The sequence below is a fragment of the Dendrobates tinctorius genome, unplaced genomic scaffold (assembly GCF_039654945.1).
Source record: "Dendrobates tinctorius isolate UK_male_01 unplaced genomic scaffold, ASM3965494v1 ptg000015l, whole genome shotgun sequence".
Classification (NCBI taxonomy): domain Eukaryota; kingdom Metazoa; phylum Chordata; class Amphibia; order Anura; family Dendrobatidae; genus Dendrobates; species Dendrobates tinctorius.
Window position 1 is genome coordinate 47,552,322 of NW_027361683.1, and position 26,444 is coordinate 47,578,765.

At 43.1% G+C, this 26,444-nt stretch overlaps 1 protein-coding gene across 2 annotated transcripts in view; it reads left to right on the forward strand.

Moving 5' to 3' along the window:
• Positions 1-26,444, forward strand: part of CTPS1 (CTP synthase 1) — a 114,119-nt gene that overhangs the window by 81,213 nt on the left and 6,462 nt on the right. For both annotated transcript variants that reach the window (XM_073564152.1, XM_073564153.1), the window contains exons 17-18: positions 2,235-2,379; positions 3,734-3,824. In XM_073564152.1, the coding sequence (XP_073420253.1) occupies positions 2,235-2,379; positions 3,734-3,818 (230 nt within the window). In that variant the 3' untranslated portion in view covers positions 3,819-3,824. The remainder of the gene's footprint in view (positions 1-2,234; positions 2,380-3,733; positions 3,825-26,444) is intronic.

Consider the following 26,444-nt stretch of genomic DNA (forward strand, 5'->3'; position numbering starts at 1 on the left):
AGTCATCCTTGCACACCTTTGCGAGGTTCTACAGGGTTCATACCCAGGCCTCGTCTGATGCAGTTGTTGGTAGGAAGGTTCTGCAGGAGGCGGTGGCTCACCGGCCGACCTAAGCCTTTTTCCGAGTCTTTCGTTCCTTTTTTGCTGTTCCCACCCTTGGGACTGCTTTGGAACGTCCCATGGTAATCTGTGTCCCCCAATAAGGCGATAAAGAAAGAGGGATTTTTGGTTCTTACCGTAAAATCTTTCTTGGAGCCTTCATTGGGGGACACAGCACCCTCCCTGTTTAAGTTGTACCGTGTTGGGTCTTAGAGTCCCTTGTTGGGTTGGTACATATGTTTAGAGTTTTCTCGTTGCTTCTCCTACTGCTTTTTCACCAACTGAGGTGCTCGGTGCCTGTCGGTGGGTGTATACTGCCGGGGAGGAGCTAATTTTCTTGTTTTGCATAGTGTCAGCCTCCTAGCAGCAGCAGCATATACACCCATGGTAATCTGTGTCCCCCAATGAAGGCTCCAAGAAAGAGATTTTACGGTAAGAACCAAAAATCCCTCTTTTATTTTGAAAGAAAAGTTATGACTTTTGGAACATAAGGATGAAAAAGAAAAGCGCAAAAAAAATACAGCTTGTTACACAAAAAAACCCTCACAAAGATCTGTAAACAAAAATAAGTTGCTGCTCATGGAAGAAAAAAAACAACAAAATGATATTTTTTAGAGCAATTTTCTTGTGCAAAAAGCCGTTAAAGGGAATCTGTCACCCCCTGGACGATTTTGATCTATTACTCTATACATATACAGGTAATGGAATGGTTAAACCAGTCTTACCTGTATGCCTCATAGTTTTGGTGTAGATCTTAAGAAATTAATTTATAATGTTGTACGCTAATGATTTCTTCCAGGCTGCGGGGCGTGCGGTGCCTGGAAAACATCACTGCCTCATGACTTAATTATAATGGTACCCCCCTTCCCTGAACCCTGTCCGCCCTCCTATGGGTAGTGTCTGCATTGAAATTCTCTGCTACTGCGCAATGACTCACCGTACGAGCGTAGAAGGACCAATGGGTTACAATGGCAGCTGGTGGCCCACTGAAGTCCCCAGTCGCTGTCCTCTCTGCACTCCTGTGGAAGTCCGCTATAGGTTGAGCTCCTTAGAAGACAGATATTTAAAAAAAAAAAATCACAGGAACAAGTCCCCTAAGGGAACTAATAAATGTTTAAAAAAAATCTAAAAATTCAAATTCGACCTCTTTTATCCCATTAAAAATAAACTAGTGGAAATGAATGTTTATTATCACCACGTTTGTAAAGATCCAATCTCTAAATATACTGTAACTAGAAAGACATGTAATTGGCAGTTTTCGGTTACCTCAAAAATGTAATAAGCAATCAAAGCATCGTAGGTACATGAAATTAGTATCAATAAAAGCATCAACTCGCTTAACAAATAACAAACCCACACTGCCCCAGCAGCTAAAAATTATAATGTTATGGGTCTAGGAAATTGATGCAAAGCAATTTTGTTTTTCTTTTTTAAAATTGATGCATGTTTGATAATGCTGCAATTGAATGGACCTAAGCAATCCTGTTTCCAGGTTGCTTTTACTGCACAAAAACCCCAAACTGTAGTGAAATTACATTTTTTTTTTTCTTCACCATTTCATCCCAGTTTTTTTTCCCATCTTTCAGTACATTATATTGTAAAATGTACTGTATATCATCATTCAAAACTACAGCTTGCTGTACAAAAGAAAAATTAAAAAAAGTGTTCATAGCTAATACCCTACACTACTACTTTAGTGCAGGGTTTTATCTAGCCTGTCTGTTTTATACTAACAGGCTGCCTTCTAGATATTGTGCACCAAAAGCCATGTTTGGGCCTCCAGTTGCCATAGCAACCACCATAGGCTCCCCTCAATTGCTCTGCAGGGAGCAGATAGAAGTGATCTCCCTCTGTCACACACCACCTTACATGCAGTGCCCAGTATGGACTGTGACCTATAAGCAGTTAATCTACAGTAATCACTGATGGCAATTAATCCTCACTATATCTTTGTTAGCAAGGGGAATTGAATTCTGTTTGACAGCAGTAGTCAGTCCCGGGACTGTGATCCTAGGATGAATAATCTGTGACTTTTCACTTCCTAAATGTGGATAGTGACATGTCCATTAGGACAGTGATGTAACTGGAATCAGTTATTAACAAAATAGTATAAATACTCACCTTTTGTATTTCAGAGCATCCATATTTTGTTGGCGTTCAGTACCACCCAGAATTCACTTCCCGACCAATCAAACCCTCTCCTCCATATTTTGGTCTACTTTTGGCTTCTGCAGGAAGATTATCTCAGTATCTTGACAGAGGATGCAGACTTTCTCCCAGGTGAGATGCCGAAATGTATGTACACAGGTAAGACAGAAGCCCACTGCTGCTGCATGTGTATATTCGGGTCGGTATTCTAGGTTTCCCCATGTACCTCTGCCGCGGTGTTTTGCATATGTCCTTGTATTTTTTTTTCTTCTTGGTTTAAGATTCCCACAGGTGTCTCATATCTGTTAAAAATAATGGATGAGCCTTTTGGAATCTGATAAAGCAAAACTAAAACAAAAATCTCTCTATCCTGAACAAACGTCGCACCCAAACCACAAAATTAGTGCCATGCAGCTGCCTCCTCTTCCCTTGCAACATGTCAAGTTTTTCTTTATTTGCTATTGACTTGAGAAAAATTGCAGAATGAAAATATATATATATATATATATATATATATATATATATATATATATATATATATATATATATTGCACAGCCTAAATGAGTACACCCCACTTGAAAAGTAAGATTTGAATCAATGACCCTGAATTCAAGAATACATTTTAACTTTGTTTTATAGAGCACTTAAACTCATAACATGAAAGGAAGGTTAATATAACTTTCATTACAAAATCTTCAGTTTTATTCAAATTAGTTGATGGAAAAAATTAATATATTCTACATCCACCTTATTCCTCTGAAAAGCAGCAAATGTGCGTTTTGGATAATAAAGGTTTGTAATGGACAGCCCTGACGTCTGCAAATCCTGCATCTGCGCGCTTACAGCCAGCTTCCCAGGCATGCGCATTGTAGGTGGGTGTACGTACGTCATCAGCTTCATTTGTTGTCCGCTCCCACCACTGGCATGCACCTTCACAGCTAGCACACAGCCTGTGACAGCCGACTGCTTCACAAGCCTGTGCACATGGCAAATAATGCGGGAACCGATACAGTGTGTATTCCAGGGGAGCTGGCTGTCAGTGCGCAGGTATGGGGTTTCCACAACCTTAGCCTGATGTCTGTGCTGTCTAGCATATGTGTCAAAATGAGGAGGGTGTGATAAGGGTCCGGAGGACCGTGACTGAAGCAACATTCAGCACCACCCATATGACCTAAAGTCGGGGAGGTAAGTAAACATTAAGGGTTTTTTATTGTAGACTTGAACATTTAGCTTTAGAAATTCACGTTATGGATACCTACCAAATAACCTCTGTGCCAATGGGGGCTATATTGTAAGAATTAATGAGAGAAAGTTTGAAGTTGGAGAACCTGTCATGTCAAACGCTCTGCTGGTCAGACTTTACCTCCAAGTGGTGTTTCCCTTGCTTTCTCATTTGCCCCTTGTTTGCGGTTTTGTTGTACCACATACAAACACTTACATTCATTATCAGTCGGAATCAACTTGCTATTACTGTTTTCTTTTTAGAGATACATACAGTGACAGAAGTGGGAGCAGTTCTCCAGACACAGAAATTGCAGAGCTCAAATTACCGATGATAAATCATGACTGATGCCAGGTAATGGCCGCTTTATAGCACGTATTACACACTGCTGCTTGGGTAAAGTAACCGGCTCTGTATGGAAGGCTTATGTAAACCACCCCTACAATCGGTTTCTTTTTACATCAATGTTTGTTAATGTTTCGAAGACCTTGTTCACATCTTCATTTGGGGTTTAACAAGCTATGATGTACTATTTCCCTCTACTCCTCTTTGGTCAGACCTCATCTGGAATATTGTGTCCAGTTTTGGGCACCACATTTTAAAAAAGACATCAACAAACTGGAGCAAGTTCAGAAAAGAGCGACCAGAATGGTGACCGGTCTGCAAACCCTGTCTTATGAGGAAAGGTTGCAGGATTTGGGAATGTTTAGTTTGCAAAAGAGAAGACTGAGAGGAGACTTAATAGCTGTCTACAAATATCTAAAGGGCTGTCACATTGTAGAAGGATCAACTTTATTCTCATTTGCACAAGGAAAGACTAGAAGCAATGGGATGAAACTGAATGGGAAGAGACACAGATTAGATATTAGAAAAAACTTTTTGACAGTAAGAGTGATCAATGAGTGGAACAGGCTGCCACGAGAAGTGGTGAGTTCTCCTTCAATGGAAGTCTTCAAACAGAGGCTGGACAGACATCTGACTGGGATGATTTAGCGAATCCTGCTTTGAGCAGGGGGTTGGACCAGATGGCCCAGGAGGTCCCTTCCAACTCTACGATTCTATGATTCTATGATTCTACTATTTCGTCTTTCGTCATCTAATCGCTTAACGACCATCGATATCCACTAAAAAGTGGATATTTTAAACTGGAATAAAGCTACAAAACATAGGGTTTGGGTATATAAAAAAAGTGTGTGTATGTATATGTGTATATATATATATGTATATGTGTGTGTATGAATATATTTATTACAGACCAAAACTACCTTCTCATTCAAAGAGTTTTCTTTATTTTCATGACTATGAAAATTGTAGATTAACTCTAAAGGCATCAAATCATTGATTTAACACATGTGAAATTATGTAATTAACAAAAAAGTGTGAAGCAACTGAAAATATGTCTTATATTCTAGGTTCTTCAGAGTAGCCACCTTTTGCTTTGATTACTGCTTTGCACTCTCTTGGCATTCTCTTGATGAGCTTCAAGAGGTAGTCACCGGAAATGGTCTTACAACAGTCTTGAAGGAGTTCTCAGAGATGCTTAGCACTTGTTGGCCCTTTTGCCTTCACTCTGCGGTCCAGCTCACCCCAAACCATCTCGATTGGGTTCAGATCTGGTGACTGTGGAGGCCAGGTCATCTGGCGTAGCACCCCATCACTCTCCTTCTTGGTCAAATAGTCCTTACACAGCCTGGAGGTGTGTTTGGGGTCATTGTCCTGTTGAAAAATAAATGATGGTCCAACTAAACACAAACCGGATGGAATAGCATGCCGCTGCAAGATGCTGTGGTAGCCATGCTGGTTCAGTATGCCTTCAATTTTGAATAAATCCCCAACAGTGTCACCAGCAAAGCACCCCCACACCATCACACCTCCTCCTCCATGCTTCACGGTGGGAACCAGGCATGTAGAGCCCATCCATTCACCTTTTCTGCGGTGCACAAAGGCACTGTGGTTGGAACCAAAGATCTCAAATTGGAGTCATCAGACCAAAGCACAGTTTTCCACTCATCTAATGTCCATTCCTTGTGTTCTGTAGCCCAAACAAGTCCCTTCTGCTTGTTGCCTGTCCTTAGCAGTGGTTTCCTAGCAGCTATTTTACCATGAAGGCCTGCTGCACAAAGTCTCCTTAACAGTTGTTGTAGAGAGGTGTCTGCTGCTAGAACTCTGTGTAGCATTGACCTGCTCTCTAATCTGAGTTGCTGTTAACCTGCGATTTCTGAGGCTGGTGACTCGGATGAACTTATCCTCCGCAGCAGAGGTGACTCTTGGTCTTCCTTTCCTGGGGCGGTCCTCATGTGAGCCAGTTTCTTTGTAGCGCTTAATGGTTTTTGCCACTGCACTTAGGGACACTTTCAAAGTTTTCCCAATTTTTTGGACTGACTGACCTTCATTTCTTAAAGTAATGATGGCCACTCGTTTTTCTTTACTTGGCTGCTTTTTTTCTTGCCATAATACAAATTCTAACAGTCTATTCATAGGACTATCACCTGTGTATCCAGCAGACTTCTGCACAACACAACTGATGGTCCCAACCCCATTTATAAGGCAAGAAATTCCACTTATTAAACCTGACAGGGCACACCTGTGAAGTGAAAACCATTTCCGGTGACTACCTCTTGAAGCTCATCAAGAGAATGCCAAGAGTGTGCAAAGCAGTAATCAAAGCAAAAGGTGGCTACTTTGAAGAACCTAGAATATAAGACATATTTTCAGTTGTTTCACACGTTTTGTTAATTATATAATTCCACATGTGTTAATTCATAGTTTTGATGCCTTCAGAGTGAATCTCCAGTTTTCATATTCATGAAAATAAAGAAAACTTTGAATGACAAGGTGTCCAAACTCTTGGTCTGTACTGTGTGCATGTATGTATATGTATGTGCATATATATAGTGTATGTGTGTGTGTGTGTGTGTGTATATATAATATATATATATATATACACACAGTTGTGGCCAAAAGTATTGACACCCCTGCAATTCTGTCATATAATACTCAGTTTCTTCCTGAAAATGATTGCGCAAACAAATTCTTTGGTATTATCTTCATTTAATTTTGTCTTAAATGAAAAAGCACAAAAGAGAATGAAGGAAAAAGCAAAACATTGATCATTTCACACAAAACTCCAAAAATGGGCCAGACAAAAGTATTGGCACCCTCATCCTAATACTTGGTTGCACAACCTTTAGCCAAAATAACTGCGACCAACTGCTTCCGGTAACCATCAATGAGTTTCTTACAATGCTCTGCTGGAATTTTAGACCATTCTTCTTTGGCAAACTGCTCCAGGTCCCTGATATTTGAAGAGTGCCTTCTCCAAACTGCCATTTTTAGATCTCTCCACAGGTGTTCTGTGGGATTCAGGTCTGGACTCATTGCTGGCCACCTTAGAACTCTCCAGTGCTTTCTCTCAAACCATTTTCTAGTGCTTTTTGAAGTGTGTTTTGGGTCATTGTCCTGCTGGAAGACCCATGACATCTGAGGGAGACCCAGCTTTCTCACACTGGGCCCTACATTATGCTGCAAAATTTGTTGGTAGTCTTCTGACTTCATAATGCCATGCACACGGTCAAGCAGTCCAGTGCCAGAGGCAGCAAAGCAACCCCAAAACATCAGGGAACCTCCACCATGTTTGACTGTAGGGACCGTGTTTTTTTCTTTGAATGCCTGTTTTTTTTCTCCTGTAGACTCTATGTTGATGCCTTTGCCCAAAAAGCTCTACTTTTCTCATCTGACCAGAGAACATTCTTCCAAAACGTTTTAGGCTTTTTCAAGTAAGTTTTGGCAAACTCCAGCCTGGCTGTTTTATGTCTCAGGGTAAGAAGTGGGGTCTTCCTGGGTCTCCTACCATACAGTCCCTTTTCATTCAGACGCCGACGGATAGTACGGGTTTGACACTGTTGTACCCTCGGAATGCAGGGCAGCTTGAACTTGTTTGGATGTTAGTCGAGGTTCTTTATCCAACATCCACACAATCTTGCGTTGAAATCTCTTGTCAATGTTTCTTTTCCGTCCACATCTAGGGAGGTTAGCCACAGTGCCATGGGCTTTAAACTTCTTGATGACACTGCGCACGGTAGACACAGGAACATTCAGATCTTTGGAGATGGACTTGTAGCCTTGAGATTTCTCATGCTTCCTCACAATTTGGTTTCTCAAGTCCTCAGACAGTTCTTTGGTCTTCTTTCTTTTCTCTGTGCTCATTGTGGTACACACAAGGACAGAGGTTGAGTCAACTTTAATCCATGTCAACTGGCTGCAAGTGTGATTTAGTTATTGCCAACACCTGTTAGGTGCCACAGGTAAGTTACAGGTGCTGTTAATTACACAAATTAGAGAAGCATCACATGATTTTTCGAACAGTGCCAATACTTTTGTCCACCCTCTATATGTTTGGTGTGGAATTATATCCAATTTGGCTTTAGGACAATTCTTTTTGTGTTTTTTCATTTAAGACAAATTAAATGAAGACAATAACAAAGAATTTGTGTTTGCAATCATTTTCAGGAAGAAACTGAGTATTATCTGACAGAATTGCAGGGGTGTCAATACTTTCGACCACAACTGTGTGTATATATATATATATATATATATATATATATGTATATATATATATGTGTATGTATGTATGTGTATATATATATATATATATATATATATATATATATATATATATATATATATATATATAAAAAATGTGTGTGTATGTAAGTAAAGGAAATGGTATTGTTTCTCCAGCGATCAGTCCAATGGTAGGGTAAAATATCGCTTTTATTTATCCATTAAAAAAGTTCGAGGTTTCTTCAATAACAACTTTGCATACAGTCAGTCCCTTGTGGACGACATGTTTCAGCACTAATTGTGTCTTCCTCCAGGTCCAAATGAGGAATGAATTAAAACCGCATATATAGTATAAAGCAGAGAGAACACCACTGGATTTCTGGGTGTCACCCTTTCTAGAAACTAGCTGTTGTGTATAGAAGATTCCAAGTGGATTTAATTCAGCCAGGTTAACCCTATAGCCAGCAGTAACCCTTTGTGGTGGTGTTCTAAGGACTTCACCAACATGAAAAAAAAACAAATAATTAAAATCAACCTTAAATACAAATAAAATCAAACAATACCTATAAGATACAGAAATTTATGTGAAATATTCAAATATTCCACAGCACAAGAATGGTTAGTATTGGAATTATTTAATACTGGATCAATTACTGTTATTATGGGACCACTGTTATAGTATCACCATTTATATTTAATATTGCGTTATCAAGTCCATGCTGCTATTCAAACTGCACGGCACTCTAGTTGTATTTGTATTTAAGGTTGAGTTTAATAATTTGATTTTCAAACACTTTTTTTTTTTACTTTTGCCATGCTTCAATAGTCTCCATAGGAGACTAGAAGCTGCCACAACTCGATCGACTCTGCTACATAGAGGCGATAATCAGATCACCTCTATGCAGTAGAATTGCTGACTTGCTATGAGTGCCGACCACTGGGTGGCGCTCACAGCATTCTGCCACTGACAAACATAGAGGTCTCCAGGAGACCTCGGGTTGCCGTGCTGACACACCGGTGACCCACGATCAGGTGACGCGGGTCACCGGTGTGCGTATTTCCAGCGCGATTGCCGGAAGTGCCGTTTAACCCCTTCACCCCCCCCCAGCCTATTTTGACCTTAAAATCCTCATCCTCATTTTTTCTTAGTCTTTTACTAGGCATTGCTCCTACTAGCCAGTTTCCTACTCCACACTGATGAGGGGCAATACCCCGAAACAGCTGTCTGTGGATGGATACCATGTTTTGGCATAGGTGGTTTCCTTCATTGGAGACTGCCCTTCCCGTGGTTGTTCCTTCCCGGTGAAAGACCTGGCTAGTCATTGCTTGCGTTGAGAAACATGTGATGGTGTCTCCGCGGCTTCTGTTTTTGCATGTTTTACATATTTCCCATAAGGGATGGGGGCAGTGCTCTAGAATCACTGCGTTGAGAAACACGTGATGGTGTCTCCGCAGTGTCGGATGTTGATCTCCATGAGGTCATTCATCCTCATTTTTTCTTATTTTGACCTTAATGACCTGGCCATTTGTTTGCAATTCTGACCAGTGTCCCTTTTTATGAGGTAATAACTCAGGAACACTTCAGCGGATCCTAGCAATTCTGAGGATTGTTTTTTTTTGTTTTTTTTTTGTGACATATTGTGCTTCATGTTAGTGGTAAATTTAGGTTGATATTTTTTGCGTTTTATTTGTGAAAAAATTGTAAAGTTGGTGAAAATCTTGAAAATTTCGCAATTTTCAAATTTTGATTTTTTTTTTTTTATTCTGTTAAACCAGAGCGTTATGTGACACACAATAGTTAATAGGTAACATTTCCCACATGTCTAATTTACATCAGCACAATTTTGGGGAAAAAAAAATATTTGTGAGGAAAGTTATAAGGGTTCAAAGATTATCAGCAATTTCTCATTTTTCCAGCAAAATTTACAAAACCATTTTTTTGGTGACCACATCACATTTGAAGTCCCTTTGAGGGGCCTACATGAAAGAAGACACCCAAAAGTGACACCATTCCAAAAACTGCACACCTTAAGCTACTCAAAACTACATTCAAGAAGATTGACCCTTGAGGTGCTTCACAGGAACTAAAGCAACATGGAAGGAAAAAATGGACTTTTTAATTTTTCCAATAAGAATATTTTTTTAGCCTCACTTTTTTCATTTTCACATGGGCAACAGGATAAAATGGATTATTAATTTGTTGGTCAATTTCTCCTGAGTACACTGATACCTCATATGTGGTCATAAACCACTGTTTGGGCGCACGGCAGTGCTCGAAAGGGAAGGAGCGCAATTTGACTTTTTGAATGGAAAATTAGCTCCAATCGTTAGCGGACACCATGTCGCGTATGGAAAGTATGTAGTGTATGTCAGGTTGGGGTATGGTGTAGTGTACGTCAGGTTGGTGTGTGTGGTGTAGTATTCACCACACACACACACCATCCTGATACACCACATACCAACCTGACATACACTGTCAGGTTGGTGTGTGGTGTAGTGTACATCAGGTTGGTGTGCTGTATGGTGTAGTGTACGTCAGGTTGGTGTGTAGTATACACCACACACAAACCTAACGTACACTACAACCCACCAACCTGACGTACACTATACCACACACCAACCTGACGTACTGTATGTCAGGTTGGTGTTTGGTGTAGTGTACGTGTGGTGGTGTACACGTCAGGTTGTGTGGGGTGTATACTTCACCACATGTACATTACACCACATGTACACTACACCACACACTAACCTGACGTACGCTATACCACACCACACACCATCCTGACATACTGTATGTCAGGTTGGTGTGTGGTGTAGTACACGTCAGGTTGGTGTGTGTGGTGTATACTACACCACGTGTACTACACCACATGTACACCACACCACACACCAACCTGACGTACGATATACCACACCACACACCAACCTGACGTGTAGTGTATGTCAGGTTGGTGTGGTGTAGTGTATGCCAGGTTGGTTTGTGTGGTGTAGTGTATGTCAGGCTGGTGTGGGTGAGTTCTGTAGGGGTGTAAGGATGTGTTTAGTCCACGGACGTGTGATGAATTCTGAAGCGTTCATTCAAACACAGTCCAGGTTTGTCAGGACACGTTTCACATTGGAAATGAGTTTCCTTTCTTATCCTTTTATAGCATACCTGGCACCTTTTTTTTTTTTTTTTTGCTCTCCCCTCACCGGGAAAGTGTTGCCCTGGTACCATACGGGAAACTTGAGTTCCAGGGCTGCTGGGGCCTGCTCCTTCCTCATCTCCAAACATCAGGATCTTTATCACCGCCTCCTGGAACTGATGGAAGGTGTTATTGGTCTGGCCTGCACATCGTGATAGCACGTATGCGTTATACAGTGCCATTTGTACGATGTGCACAGCCAGTTTTTTTATAACACACCTTCGCCTTCCGCTTGGCACTATAGGGCTGGAGGACGTGATCAGAATGATCAACTCCCCCCATGTGTTTGTTGTACACCAGGGCACAGTCCGATTTGTGGACCTGTGGTGGGGTACCTCTAACCGGTGGTGGCCGTGGTGCCGGTACCATGGATTGTTAAGAAAACGACATCCCTTTTGTCTTTGAACTTGACCACAACCATGTTGCAGCTACACTGGGCTCGGCTCCCACCCTTTGGGAGAAGGCTGCTCAATTAGCAACAAAGGGAGACCACTCTGGTTTCTGCGCACAGTACCGCAAGCTGCGGTAGCTCCAGCACAGAGGGATTGAAAGCGTGAGATGCTTGTATAAAAGTTATCAACGTACAGATGGTAACCTCTATCAAGCAGTGGGTGGACCAAATCCCACACTGTTTTCCATGTTCGACGACCAGCCGAATTTTGAACAGTCTATCAAAATTCAGGTCATTGTGGGGAAGGCTGTTCATAGTGTCCCTAAAATGGAGAAACTTATGAATCGCCTCCAAAACATTTGTGAAACATAACCATGCCAAATATTGGAGTTTGGTATAAAATATCAGTACTCCAGTATTGGCGAATTTCTTGTTTTTTTTCCACAATTTCCATGTGAAGAACCAGTCCCCAATATTTCATCATTTCTACTGAGTCAACGGAACTCCAAGTAGAAACTGATGAACTAGGGTTTTCAGCAAAAAATTGCAGGGCATAAAAGTTAGTTTGCTCCACCATAAGACTGACAATTGACTCAGAGAAATACTTTGAAAAAGTCTATTTCCCTCAGGTTGTCAGTCAAGAACTGGGGCTGTCGGGTGCGACGGGGGGGTGCAGGAGGGGGCTGAGGAGATGCAGGAGCCGGCAGCAGGGGGTGATCACCGGGGGGCAGGAGGGAGCTGAGGAGATGCATTCAGCCAGAAGCAGCAGCAGGAGGGGTGATTACTGAGGCTGGGGGTGATCACCGGGGGGGGGGGGGGGCGGCGAAGGGGAGTACCGGATGGCAGGGCAGCAAGCAGGGACCTCGCTCGCTTCCATGGACGGGATGAAGCTGAAGAGCGAGGGCAGCCATAGTTCACTCTGCCCCTCCACATCTGACTTGAAGGATAGCGTCACATGGACGCTAGCTCCAATCAGATCTGGGGGGTGACACAGAGGTCACCAGAGCAATCGTAGTCACGGGGGGGGGGGCGCAAGCCTCCCCCCTTAAGATCAAGTACAGGTCCTTGCGTACCTGCAGGTCGGGTGACATTTCAGTGACCCCGGTCACCCGACCCGCAGGAACGCGATCCCGCCATGACGCCTATATGGCGCCACGGCGCGAATGCCGGAAGTGCCATTTAAAAGCTGTCATCATTTGACAGCGGCATTTAACTAGGTAATAGCCACGAGTGGATCTCGATTCCACCCGCGGCTATTGCGAGCACGTCAGCTGTTCAAAACTGCTGACATGTCCTTGGAAAGATGTGGGCTCACCGCCGGAGCCCACATCAAAGGGAGAGAGTCCGACATCGGCGTAAATGTACGCCTGATGTCAGAAAGGGGTTAATGACCGGGCCAATTTTTACAATCCTGACCACTGTCGCTTTATGAGGTAGTAACTCTGGAACACTTCAACATATCCCACTGATTCTGAGAGTTTTTTCATGACATTTTGTACTTCATGTTAGTGGTAATATTTTTTCGATATAACTTGCGTTTATTTCTGGGGAAAAAAGGAAATTTGGCAAACATTTTGAAAATTTAGCAATTTTAAAAAAAAAATTTTGTGCCTTTGAATCGGAGATCGGTGTCTCAAAAAATAGTTCATAAGTAACATTTCCCACATGTCTACTTCACATCACCACAATTTTGGAAACAATTTTTTTTTTTGTTAGGACGTTATAAGGGTTAAAAGTTGACCAGTGATTTCTCATTTTTCTAATGAAATTGACAACCATTTTTTTAGGGACCACCTCACATTTAAAGTGAATTTGGAGAGTCAATATGACAGAAAATTCTAAAAACTGCACCCTTAAAAGGTGCTCACAACCACATTCAAGAAGTTTATTAACCCTGCAGGTGCTTCACGAGAACTAAAGCAATGTGGAAGGAAAAAAATGAACATTTTACTTTATTCGGACTCCCATGACAGCACCACGAGAGAGGGGATCCGCCCTTCAGGAACAGGAAACCAAGAGATACAAAAGGGCGGCACCTCTCCCACGCATCAGTTGGTTTCCTGTTCCTGAGGGGACAGGATCCTGCAGAAGACCGGATCCCAGGCCGGCCGGCCGGTGCAGGTAGCGAGGGGGTCTCCTACCTCGGCCTGGTGCGGAGCTCCTGGAAGACGCCACGGTGGCCCAGGATGGGTGGCACGGCGGTGGCGTATGCAGCAGGGAGCGGCGTCCGGAGGAGGTCCGTCTCCGTAAAAGGAGCCGCCACCGGTAAGTATGCTCCCGGCTCCGGCGGCGCAATCACTGCATGGGGGCCGGCGCGGCTGCAGGGTGCTGAGGCCGGGGAGCGCTGCGCATTGGAGCGCCCGGGCGTCCCGCGTGACTTCCGGTCACGTCGGAGTCGTGGTAACGTCAGGGGGCGGAGCCGGGGGCGCTTCCGGGTCGGCGGCGCCACTGCGCAGGCGCGAGGACCCAAGATGGCGGTCCCCATCGGAGAGACGCTGATATGCGCCGGTTCTCCTGCCGGGGGCGGCGCCAGCTGAGGAGGGGGGGCCCTATTAGGGGGGAGGGCGCGGCAGGAGGAAAATCTGCTGTCCGGAGGAGGGGTATATAGGCAGGACCCTAGATGGGTGCCTTGCCTTGGCCACATTATTGCGAGCACTAATGGAGAGCGATCAGGAGCAGCAAAAGCAGCAGCAGCAACGACGGCAGCAGCGACAATCATCACTGCCTCCCCTGGATGACCTTCGGCAGGTCAAACAGAAGGAGTCCCGTGACAGTAAATAGCGTGCAGGACGAAGTGACCAATCCAGTCATAAAGGCTCCTCTAGGCGGACAGGAGCATCGACTGAGAAAAATCCCCCTCATTCTCCGGTACTTAATTGTGGCACTGGTAAGTGAGCTTCGTGAATGTTCACTCAGTGACGGGGCCTCCTTCTGTGTTTTATTCTAGGGGAAGAAAGCTACGAGTAAAACCAAACACAGGGAATGCGCACTCTGTGCATGCCTGTTACCAGACTCATGCCCCAAAAGGTTGTGTCCCCCCTGTATCCAGCAGACAGTGGCGGAAGAGTCACCCGTGGTAGCTGTGAGTTTAAGGGATATAGTCAGGGCAGAGATGAAGGAAACCCTAAGATCCCTGTCCCAACCAGAAAGTTTAAGGCAGAGGTCCCCAATGTCAGTCCTCGAGGGCTGAACCAGTGCAGGTTTTCAGGATTTCCTTACTATTGCACATGGATTGGAATCATTACCTAATGTGTAATACTAAGGAGATCCTGAAAACCTGCACTGGTTCAGCCCTCGAGGACTGACATTGGGGACCTCTGGTTTAAGGGGTGGGGACCTAGTAGAGTCCGATTCCTCGGCAGAATGGAGAAGTAAGGACTCCCATGTTTCATCTCCATCGTCCTCCTCAGAAGAAGAGGACTCTGGTCGGTTTTGTCTGCCGCTTGACCGAGTAGACAAGCTAGTAAAAGCAGTCAGAGGGACAATGGAAGTGGAGGAGCCTAAGCCCCAGTTATCCATGCAGGATGTCATGTTCGGGGGGCTGGAGCAGAGGAAGCGAAGAGTCTTCCCATTGAATGAAAAAATTCAGGATCTGATCCGCAGAGAGTGGAAAAAAACAGATAAGAGGGTCGCTACCACCAGCCCTCAAGCGTAGATATCCCTTTGACGATCCAAATTTCGGCCTTGTCAGTGCTTTTCCAACGCAAGATTGCCACCAAACTTCAGGTCAAGAGGTTCGTTCATCCAGTTTCCCTTATAGAAGGCCATTGGAATCATGGGACCTTAACTGGTTCTCGGGGCCTTACAGGAGGCTCCTTTCGAACCGCTGCAGGACGTGTCACTGTCCTCTCTTGGAAGGTGGTCTTTCTAGTGGCAATTACGTCAATCAGATGAGTTTTGAAATTGGCAGCCCTGTCCTGCCGCTCTCCATTCCTGAATTTTCATCAGGATAAGGTAGTTCTCCGGACGTCCCCATCCTTCCTGCCCAAGGTCATCTCCTCTTTCCATCTCAACGAGGAAATTGTTTCGCCTTCCTTTTGTCCGACGCCAGTCCATCGCATTGAGAAGGTCCTCCACACCCTGGATGTGGTTAGGGCGCAGAGACGGTACATCTCGCGGACTGCTCCCTTCCACAAGTCAGATGCCCTGTTCATACTTCCAGAGGGGCATAGGAAGGGTCTAGCAACGCTAGCCAGGTGGATTCGCTTGGCTATTCAGGAATCCTACTGTGTCAGGAACGCGCCTGTCCCGGCGGGGATTAGGGTGCACTCTACCCAGTCAGTGGGCGCCTCTTGGGCCATTTGGCACCAGGCCTTGGCAGAACAGGTCTGCAAGGCTGCGACTTGGTCCAGTCTGCACACTTTTACAAAACATTACCAAATTCATTCTCAGGCCTGTCCGCAAGGCTGCGACTTGGTCCAGCCTGCATACTTTTACAAACTCTCAGCAGACGCAGCCTGCAATCGGCAGTACCTCAGTGTTGACTCAGTGGTACATGGGGTATTAGCAGATGTATGCTCCCCACCCAGGGACTGCTTTAGGACGTCCCACTGTCTGTGTCCCCCAATGAGGCGTAGGAGAAATAGGGATTTTTGTGTACTCACCGTAAAATCCTTTTCTCCGAGCCATTCATTTGGGGAGACAGCATCTGCCCTGTTTAGTCTACTGGCTCATTTGTTGCATTCTTAGTTTTTGACATAGTTATGGTTATTGTTGACTGTTTATGCTCCTATTGGTTTTTTCACCGAACTGGAGAAATCTCAGCCAGTGAGAGGGTGTATACTGGAGGGGAGGAGCTATCTTTTTTCTGGTTTACTTAGTGTCCTCCTATTGGCCAGCAGTATAACACCCACTGTCTCTGTCTCTCCCAATGATTTGCTCGGAGAAAAGGATTTTACAGTGAGTACACACAAATTCCTATTTTATTTTGATCACTGTGATAGGGTACGGGTCCTGTTGCCGGGTACGGACCGGCAGATCTCGGCGGGTGCACTACGCATTCGACCGCCATTTCCTTCCAGGAAGATGACGCAGCGGGACGGGGCATAAGGGTCTGGGGATGACTGAGGTACTGGGGTGGCTCAGGGGATGCTATTTCTCTCTACTCTGATTTGATAGATAATATCAGAGGAGAGAAAGCGAGAAATGAATTAGAAAACTACCTTTTTTTTTTTTTTTTTTTCCAATTGCCGTTATTCACGTGACTGGTGACAGTAAAAAACCTACCCAACATGTTCTCCGAGGTCTCGACTACCCCCGGTAGCTGAGACCCTGGAGATTTTCCATCGCTGTGGCGTGCCATCACTTATTTTTCAGCGTCGTTAAAAAGCGGCACTGAAGAATAAGGCCCCTTAACTGCAGCCCGCTAGAAGGCACATCGGCAGTCATTAACCCCTTTACCCCCAAGGGTGGTTTGCACGTTCATGACCGGGCCAAATTTTACAATTCTGACCACTGTCCCTTTATGAGGTAATAACTGTGAAACGCTTCCATGGATCCAGGTGATTCTGACATTGTTTTCTCGTGACATATTGTACTTCATGTTAGTGGTAAAATTTCATTCAAATAACTTGCGTTTATTTGTGAAAAAAACGGAAATTTGGCGAAAATTTTGAAAATTTCGTAATTTTCCAACTTTGAATTTTTATGCCCTTAAATCACAGATATAGCACACAAAAAACTTAAGTAACATTTCCCACATGTTTACTTTACATCAGCACAATTTTGGAACCAAAATTTTTTTTTTGATAGGAAGTTATAAGGGTTAAAAGTTAACCAGCGATTTCTCATTTTTGCAACACCATTTTATTTTTACGGACCACATCACATTTGAAGTCACTTTGAGGGGTCTATATGATAGAAAATTCCCAAACTGACACCATTCTAAAAAGTGCACCTCTCAAGGTGCTCAAAACTACATTCAAGAAGTTTATTAACCCTTCAGGTGCTTCACAGGAATTTTTTGAATGTTTAAAAAAGAATGAACATTTAACTTTTTTTCACAAAAAAAATTACTTCAGGTCCAATTTTTTTTTTTTTTTTTTTTTTTTACCAAGGGTAACAGGAGAAATTAGACTGCAAAAGTTTTTGTGCAATTTGTCCTGAGTACGCTGATACCTGATATGTGGGGGGGGAACCACTGTTTCGGCGCATGGCAGAGCTAAGAAGGGAAGGAGCGCCGTTTGACTTTTTCAATGCAAAATTGGCTGGAGTTCAGATCGGACGCCATGTCACGTTTGGAGAGCCCCTGATGGCGCGCGAATTTTGGCTCATCTTTCATCTTTTTAAGAAATCTCAAGATGGAAGAGGCCAGGAGCCATTTGGTGAGCTGCATTTCTTGCTACATGTTCACAGATTTACCAGTGGAAAAGCCAAACTTCACATGCCACAAATGCAAGCTTGTGACCCTGTTGGAGGAAAAGTTGCAAAATCTCAAAGAGAGGTTAGCTACGTTGAAGATCATTAAGGAAGGTGAAGAGTTCTTGGACAGAGCAGAATTATCTCTTCATGTTACAGAAAGAGAAGAAATTCGAAGTGCACCTGAAGAAACAGAGGAATGGAGACATGTGACCCAGAGAAGCAGGAGGATCAGGAGGCAGTCAGCACCCATACTGCTCAGAAACCAGTACCAGGCTCTCACGCAGGAAAACGATGAAGAAATACATCAGGATAAGACTTTGCCAACAAACAGCAACCTTGTACGCCTTCAGAGTCCTCCTGGATGGAGAAAGAAAAATGTTGTGAAGAAGAAACGGAGAGTGGTGGTCATGGGGGATTCCCTGTTGAGAGGAACAGAGGCCGCTATCTGCAGACCGGATATAACTTCAAGAGAAATGTGCTGTCTTCCAGGTGCAAAAATTAAAGATGTGTCTGACAGGATATCAGGACTCTTCAGACCTACAGATGATTACCCATTCCTGCTACTACATGTGGGGACAAATGACACCGCAAGAAACGACCTGGAAACCATCTGCAGAGACTTTGAAGACTTAGGCAAGAAAGTGAAAGAACTGGGAGCGCAGGTGGTCTTCTCTTCCATCCTCCCAGTGGATGGCCATGGAACAAGGAGGTGAAATAAGATTCTGCAGGTGAACAACTGGCTACGTCGATGGTGCCGTCAGCAACGATTTGGATTTCTGGATCACGGAGTGAACTACTTATACGATGGACTACTTGCTAGAGATGGGGTGCACCTTACGAAGACTGGAAAGCAGGTATTTGGAAGTCGCCTTGCTACACTTGTAAGAAGAGCTTTAAACTAGAACAACATGGGAAGGGAAGCAAAAGACCAGAAAAAGCCATACACCTGACAAATGCTACTGAGAACTCTGCTATTAGAAGTGGAAAGGAAGAACAAAGACGAAAGAATCTAATTAAAAAAAATATTGGAGAAAGAGAAACCAATCACAAACTAAAATGTTTCTATACTAATGCACAAAGCATGGGCAACAAACAAGGAGAATTGGAACTACTAACACAGGAAAAGAAATATGATGTCATTGGAATCACTGAAACTTGGTGGGACAATACACATGATTGGAATACAAGACTAGAAGGATACAACTTATTTGCAAGAAACAGACTTGATAAACGAGGAGGGGGTGTCGCTTTGTATGTTAGAAATGCGTATATCTGCACAGAGATTGAAGCTTCAGAGACTGGGAGTTCTGTGGAAACTGTTTGGGTAAGAATACAAGGACAGAACAATGGAAAGGACACCATTGTAGGCATTTACTACAGGCCGCCTGTGCAAGCTGAAGATATGGATGAACTCTTTATGCATCAAATGGCCAAGTTCTCCAAAAAATTTGACACAGTTGTTATGGGAGATTTCAACTATCCAGACATTTGTTGGGAATCTCTCTCAGGCAAAACTAACAGGTCAAGGAAATTCTTATCCTCTCTTGCTGACAACTTTATCTTCCAAAAGGTAAAGGAGAAAACAAGGGGAACTGCTACCTTGGATCTAATCCTTATAAACAGGGAGGAAATGGTTGAGGAGGTAAAAGTGGCTGGGACCCTAGGAGGTAGCGACCATGCTATTTTAGAATTTTGGATAACTAGAGGCGGAAGACCTGTGAAGACTCAGACGTCAAGGTTAGATTTCAGAAAGGCAGATTTTAAGGGATTCAGAAAGAGAATTGGAGGGATCCAATGGCTGGATATCCTTAAAGACAAAAATGTCCAGGAAGGATGGGAAATCTTGAAAAATGAAATTCTCAAAGCACAGTTGTTAACAATTCCGAAAAGAGGGAAGAATAGGAAGCATTTAAGGAAACCAGGATGGATGAACACAGAACTTAAGCACATGCTAAAAAGGAAGCAAAAAATGTTTATAAAATGGAAAGAAGGAGGCATATCTAAAGAAGAATATAATGCTGTCTGCAGAACCTGCAAGGCACAAATCAGATTATCTAAAGCTGAAAATGAATTGAGGCTTGCAAGAGATGTCAAAAGCAATAATAAAGGATTTTGGGGATATGTCAAAAGTAAAAGAAAAGTCAAAGATGCTATAGGATTTTTACAGGATGAAAATGATGAAATGGTAAGACAGGATGTTGAGAAGGCTGAACTTTTAAATTCCTATTTTGCATCTGTTTTCTCTCGGAGAGGAAATGTAACATCAACTGTTATTCACTGTCCTATTAAGGGAATAGAAGAATCCAGGATATCTATAAACAGAAAGATAGTGAGAAAACACTTAGCTAACCTAAATGTATTCAAGTCTCCAGGTCCAGATGAATTACACCCCAGAGTACTGAAGGAGATAGCAGAAGAAATTTTTGAACCCCTCTCCATAATCTTTGAAAATTCTTGGAGAACAGGAGAAGTGCCAGAAGACTGGAGAAGAGCAAATGTTGTTCCTATCTTCAAAAAGGGGAAGAAGGTGGACCCAGGCAACTATAGGCCGGTGAGTCTGACTTCTATACCAGGAAAGATCTTTGAACAAATTATTAAACAACATGTATGTCAATACCTGGATAAGAATGAAGTGATTAAACAGAGTCAGCATGGGTTTGTAACTAATAAGTCATGTCAGACTAATTTAATTTCCTTCTATGATGGTATTACTGATTGGGTGGATCAAGGAAATGCTGTAGATATAGTATATCTTGACTTCAGCAAAGCATTTGACAAAGTCTCTCATACAATCCTTATTGAAAAAATGACTAAGTATGGAATGGACAAGGCAACTGTTAGGTGGATTCATAACTGGCTTAGTGATCGGACCCAAAGAGTGGTCGTAAATGGCTGCACATCCAGTTGGAAGAATGTCTCAAGTGGGGTACCACAGGGCTCTGTCCTGGGCCCTGTATTGTTCAACATCTTTATCAACGATTTAGATGAAGGAATTGAGGGTAAACTGATTAAATTTGCTGATGACACAAAGCTAGGAGGGATAGCTAATACTAGAGAAGAGAGAGAGAGGATTCAAAAAGATTTAAATAAACTGGAGAAGTGGGCAGCAACTAACAGAATGGTTTTTAACAGGGAGAAATGCAAAGTACTACATCTGGGCAATAAAAATGAAAAAAGCATATATAGAATGGGAGGAATAGGGCTAAGTGACAGCACATGTGAAAAAGACTTGGGTATACTAATAGATCACAGACTGAATATGAGTCAACAGTGTGATGCAGCAGCAAAAAAGGCAAATGCAATTCTAGGATGTATTAACAGAAGCATACAGTCTAGATCACGTGAAGTCATTATTTCCCTCTACTCCTCTTTGGTCAGACCTCATCTGGAATATTGTGTCCAATTTTGGGCACCACATTTTAAAAAAGACATCAACAAACTGGAGCAAGTTCAGAAAAGAGCGACCAGAATGGTGACCGGTCTGCAAACCCTGTCTTATGAGGAAAGGTTGCAGGATTTGGGAATGTTTAGTTTGCAAAAGAGAAGACTGAGAGGAGACTTAATAGCTGTCTACAAATATCTAAAGGGCTGTCACATTGTAGAAGGATCAACTTTATTCTCATTTGCACAAGGAAAGACTAGAAGCAATGGGATGAAGCTGAATGGGAGGAGACACAGATTAGATATTAGAAAAAACTTTTTGACAGTTAGAGTGATCAATGAGTGGAACAGGCTGCCACGAGAAGTGGTGAGTTCTCCTTCAATGGAAGTCTTCAAACAGAGGCTGGACAGACATCTAACTGGGATGATTTAGCGAATCCTGCTTTGAGCAGGGGGTTGGACCAGATGGCCCAGGAGGTCCCTTCCAACTCTACGATTCTATGATTCTATGTACCTAAACAGTGGAAACCCCCCCCACAAGTGACCCCATTTTGGAAACTATACCCCCCCAAGGAACTTATCTAGATATGTGGTGAGAACTTTGAACCCCCAAGGGCTTCACAGAAGTTTATAACATACAGCCGTACTATTAAAACAATCATATTTTTTCCACAAAAATTATCTTTTCACCCTCAATTTTTATTTTTCCAAGGGTAACAGGACCCCAATAGTTATTGTGCAATTTGTCCTGAGTACGCTGATACCCCATATGTGGGGGTAAACCACTATTTGGGCGCATGGCAGAGCTTGGAAGGGAAGCAGCGCCATTTTACTTTTTTGGCTGTAATTTGGGATTGGACGCCATGCCGCATTTGGAAAGCCCCTGATGTGCCGAAACAGTGGAAACCCCCCACAAATGACACCATTTTGGAAGCTAGACCCCCTAAGGAACTTATCTAGATGTGTGGTGAGCACTTTGAATCCCCCAGTGCTTCATAGAAGCTTATAACGCCCAGGCATGAAAATAAAAAAATCATATTTTTCCACAAACATATTCTTTTAGTCCCCAATTTTTTTTATTTTCCCAAGGGTAACAGGAGAAATTGGACCCCAAAAGTTGTTGTCCAATTTGTCCTGAGTACCCTGATACCCCATATGTGGGAGAAAACTACTGTATGGGCACACGTCAGGGCTCGGAAGGGAAGTAGTGACGTTTTGGAATGCAGACTTTGATGGAATGGTCTGCTGGTGTCATGTTGCCTTTGGAGAGCCCCTGATGTACCTAAACTGTTGAAACTCCCCACAAGTGACCTCATTTTTGAAACTAGATCCCCGCACAGATCTTATCTAGATGTGTGGCGAGCACTTTGAACCCCCAAGTGCTTCACAGAAGTTTATAACGTCCGGGCGTGAAAATAAAAAATCATATTTTTCCACAAAAATGATATTTTTGCCCCCAATTTTTTATTTTCCTAAGGGTAATAGGAGAAATTGGACCCCAAAAGTTGTTTTGCAGTTTGTCCTGAGTAGGCTGATGCACCATATTTGGGGGTAAACCACTGTTTGGGCGCATGGCAGAGGTTGGAAGGGAAGGAGCACCATTTGACTTTTTCAACGCAGAATTGGCTGGAATTGAGATCAGACGCCATGTTGCGTTTGGAGAGCACCTGATGTGCCCAAACAGTGGAAACCCCCCCCAATTCTAACTCCAACCCTAACCCCAGCACACCCCTAACCCTAATCTCAGCCCTAACCTTAGCCCTAGCCCTAATGGGAAAATGGAAATAAATACTTATTTTTTTTTTTAATTTTATTATTTTTCCCTAACTAAGGGGGTGATAAAGGGGGGGTTTGATTTACTATTTATGGCGGGTTTTTATTTTTGGCAGCTATCGCACGCTAAAAGACGCTTTTTATTGTAAAAATAGTTTTTGCATCACCACATTTTGAGACCTATAATTTTTCCGTATTTTGACCCACCGAGTCATGTGAGGTCTTATTTTTTGCGGGACGAGTTGACGTTTTTATTGGTATCATTTTCGGGCGTGTGACATTTTTTGATCGCTTTTTATTCTGATTTTTGGGACGCAGAATGAACAAAAACCAGCATTTCAAGAATTTCTTTTGGGGGGTGCGTTAACACTGTTCCGCGGGCAGTAAAATTGATAAAGCGGTTTTATTCTTTGGGTCAGTACGGTTACAGCGATACCTCATTTATGTCGTTTTTCATGTTTTGGCGCTTTTATGCAATGAAAACTATTTTATATAAAAAAAAAAAAAATTATTTTTGCATCGCTTTATTCTGCGAGCTATAACTTTATTTTTTCGCCGATGACGCTGTATGGCGGCTCGTTTTTTGCGGGACAAGATGATGTTTTCAGCGGTACCATGGATATTTATATGCATCTTTTGATCGCGCGTTATTGCACTTTTTGTTCGGTGGTATGATAATAAATCATTATTTTTTGCTTCGTTTTTTATTTTTTAAGGAGTTCGCTAAAGGGGTTAACTAATGGGACAGTTTTATAGGGCGGGTCGTTACGGACGCGGCGATACCAAATATGTGTACTTTTTGTTTTTTGTTTGTTTTATTTCCAAAAAATGAATTCATTAGGGAATATTTTTTTTTTCTTTAATTTATTTAGTGATTTTTTATTTTTAACTTTATTACGTTGTCCCGGGGGGGCATAGCTTTCATGTGACAGATCGCTGATCTGTCACATCACAGATCACTGTGACAGATCAGCGATCTGTCACAGGCATAGAATCAGACTTCCTCATGCCTGCGCTTTGCAGGCACTGAGGAAACCAGCTCCCTGCAGGCCCCCGAAGGTCCCCATCACCATCTTGGATTCGGGGACCTGCAGGAAAGGAGCCCCCTGCAGCAGCGCTGCACATTGCACTGCTTTGGGGGGCTCAGTGATGCACGGAGGGAGCCCCCTCCCTGCCGATTCTTCCCTTTAACCCCCGGTACACTGCGATCGTGTTTGATCGCGGCGGTGTGCAAGGTGTTAACGTGTAGGGGGCGGTCCGTGACCGCCCCTGACACATAGTGCCGGGTGTCAGCTGTGATGATCAGCTGACACCCGGCCGCGATGAGCTGCGCTCCCCCCGTGAGCGCAGCTGATCGCGCTAGACGTACTATCCCGCCCATGGGCATAGGGTCCGGGTCCCATCGACGGGATAGTACGTCTGATGTCAGAAAGGGGTTAAGGGGCTTAAAACTGCGATGAGGGAATAAGTACCTTTAGTTGCCACTAAATATGCATTAGTATTGGCTGTCATTAAAAGGTTAATATTGATTTGTTTTTGTCAACAATTATATTTCTCACTATTTACTATTTTTGTAAGTGTGAAACTGATTTTAGGAGGTGAACCTTGTTCATACCACGCAGATGCCAGTTTGTGTTATACGTCTGGAATCTGCCTGTAACTAGAAGGAACAGAGGGCCCTCTGGCCACTATAGATAAACCATTAAGTGCTGCTGTCAATCTGGCACCAGCATTTAGATGACACCATTGCAGTGAATCAGTGGGGTACCATCAGGGCTGTGGAGTCGGTAAGCCAAACCTGCGACTCCGACTCAATTTCCCTTACTCCGACTCCATGACTCCGACTCCCACATACATTGCTTATATTTAAGTGAAAAATTTATTGTAGTACAATGTGAACATCAGACATTTAATCATTTCTATGATACAATAATCAAAATATTTAGATAGAACATAATATCTATTTATTGGAATACAACTTTAGAACACAAACTAATAAATTGTAAATATGTAATATCGATTACATATGAGTACAGACCAAAAGTTTGGACACACCTCATTCATAGAGTTTTCTTTATTTTCATGACTATGAAAATTGTAGATTCACTCTAAAGGCATCAAAACTATGAATTAACACATGTGTAATTATATAATTAGCAAAAAAGTGTGAAACAACTGAAAATATGTCTTATATTCTAGGTTCTTCAAAGTAGCCACCTTTTGCTTTGATTACTGCTTTGCACACTCTTGTCATTCTCTTGATGAGCTTCAAGAGGTAGTCACAGGAAGTGGAGGTGTGTTTGGGGGTCATTGTCCTGTTGAAAAATAAATGATGGTCCAACTAAACGCAAACCGGATGGAATAGCATGCCGCTGCAAGATGCTGTGGTAGCCATGCTGGTTCAGTATGACCAATTTTGAATAAATCCCCAACAGTGTCACCAGCAAAGCACCATCACACCACCTCCTCCATGCTTCACGGTGGGAACCAGGCATGTAGAGTCCATCCGTTCACCTTTTCTGCGTCGCACAAAGACACAGTGGTTGGAACCAAAGATCTCAAATTTGGACTCATCAGACCAAAGCACAGATTTCCACTGGTCTAATGTCCATTCCTTGTGTTCTTTAGCCCAAACAAGTCTCTTCTGCTTGTTGCCTGTCTTTAGCAGTGGTTTCCTAGCAGCTATTTTACCATGAAGGCCTGCTGCACTAAGTCTCCTCTTAACAGTTGTTGTAGAGATGTGTCTGCTGCTAGAACTCTGTGTGGCATTGACCTGGTCTCTAATCTGAGCTGCTGTTAACCTGCGATTTCTGAGGCTGGTGACTTGGATGAACTTATCCTCCTCAGCAGAGGTGACTCTTGGTCTTCCTTTCCTGGGGCGGTCCTCATGTGAGCCAGTTTCTTTGTAGCGCTTGATGGTTTTTGCCACTGCACTTGGGGACACTTTCAAAGTTTTCCCAATTTTTCGGACTGACTGACCTTCATTTCTTAAAGTAATGATGGCCACTCATTTTTCTTTACTTAGAATTTGTATTATGACAAGAAAAAAGCAGCTAACATATTCAGTAGGACTATCAGCTGTGTATCCACCAGACTTCTGCACAACACAACTGATGGTCCCAACCCCATTTATAAAGCAAGAAATACCACTTATTAAACCTGACAGGGCACACTTGTGAAGTGAAAACCATTTCCGGTGACTACCTCTTGAAGCTCATCAAGAGAATGCCAAGAGTGTGCAAAGCAGTAATCAAAGCAAAAGGTGGCTACTTTGAAAAACCTAGAATATAAGACATACAGTATTTTCAGGTGTTGCACACT